Genomic DNA, 1,422 nt, shown 5'->3' with positions numbered 1-1,422 from the left:
AATGGTGGTGGAGCCACCGGGAATGGTGGTGGATCTACCCATAATGGTGGTGGATCCACCTGGAATGGTGGTGGATCCCCCTGGAATGGGGGTGGATCTGCCTAGAATGGTGGTTGGTCCACCCGGGATTGTGGGGGGTTCTGCTGGAATGGTGGTGGATCCACCTGGAATGGTGGTGGATCTACCCATAATGGTGGTGGATCCACCTGGAATGGTGGTGGATCCCCCTGGAATGGGGGTGGATCTGCTGGAATGGTGGTGGATCCACCTGGAATGGGGGTGGATCTACCCATAATGGTGGTGGATCCCCCTGGAATGGGGGTGGATCTACCCATAATGGTGGTGGGACCCCCTGGAATGGTGGTGGATCTACCCATAATGGCGGTGAATCCCCCTGGAATGGGGGTGGATCTGCCTGGAATGGGGGTGGATCCCCCTGGAATGGGGGTGGATCTGCCTGGAATGGGGGTGGATCTGCCTGGAATGGGGGTGGATCTAGCCATAATGGTGGTAGATCCTCATGCAGTGGTGGTGGATCCACCCACAATAGTGGTGAATCCCCCTGGAATGGTGGTGAATCCCCCTGGAATGCTGGTGAAGCCCCCAAAAATGGTGGTGGATCTGCCTGGAGTGGTGGTGGATCCACCTGGAATGGTGATGGATCCACCCACAATAGTGGTGAATCCCCCTGGAATGGTGGTGAATCCCCCTGGAATGGTGGTGAATCCCCCTGGAATGGTGGTGAAGCCCCCAAAAATGGTGGTGGATCTGCCTGGAGCGACGGCGGATCCACCCGGAACGGCGGTAGATCCCAACCTCCCACGTGCCAACCGAGTCCTCCCTCCCCCCCATCCCCAGAGCACAACAAGAAAGTTGGGAATTGTCTCCAGAGGGGAACTTACCTGAAAAGCTGCCTCAGTTTCCCCGAGAGCCTGGAAGAATCCAGGTTGAGCTCCTTCAGGCGAGGCAGCTTTCCCAGGTGGGCGGCGAGACACCGGATCGCGGCATCCAAGCCGGGAAGAGGCCTCCGGAGATCCAGGTTGCTGTAGGGCAGCTGGAGGCTGAGGAGATCCTGGAAGTGGGAAAGCTGGGGCAGGATGAGCCCCAACCCGGCCATCCCCAGGTTGTTGAACCTCAGCTCCACGCGCCTCAACCCCGAGGGATCCAGGGATCCCAGCAGCGCCGCGGTGCCGGCGGCGGGGAGTTCCTCGGCGTGGAAATCCCGGCACTTGAGGAGCAAAAGGCTGGAAGGGCTGATCCCGAGGGCTTCCCGGAGGATGGGGAAGGAGGTGGCGTTGACGAAGAGGTCGGCGCGGATCTCCACGGGGAGAGGGGCTGGGGAAAGGCTGGAAGGGCCTTTGCGACGTTTGGAGCCGCGTTCCCGGTGCTGGGATTGGTGTTTGGCCACTTCCAGGCAGGCTT

The 1,422-nt window shown here is 60.4% G+C and overlaps 1 protein-coding gene across 1 annotated transcript in view; it reads right to left on the bottom strand.

Moving 5' to 3' along the window:
• LRRC14 (leucine rich repeat containing 14) overlaps positions 1–1,422 on the bottom strand; it is a 4,437-nt gene that overhangs the window by 1,035 nt on the left and 1,980 nt on the right. Inside the window, exon 2 of the mRNA XM_010009074.1 lies at positions 903–1,419. Coding sequence (XP_010007376.1) covers positions 903–1,419 — 517 coding nt within the window. The remainder of the gene's footprint in view (positions 1–902; positions 1,420–1,422) is intronic.

This window comes from Chaetura pelagica, unplaced genomic scaffold (genome assembly GCF_000747805.2).
Source record: "Chaetura pelagica isolate M959 unplaced genomic scaffold, ChaPel_1.0 scaffold1190, whole genome shotgun sequence".
Taxonomy (NCBI): Eukaryota; Metazoa; Chordata; class Aves; order Apodiformes; family Apodidae; genus Chaetura; species Chaetura pelagica.
Note: the sequence above shows the minus strand (reverse complement) of the source record. Positions and strands in the feature narration are given on the sequence as shown.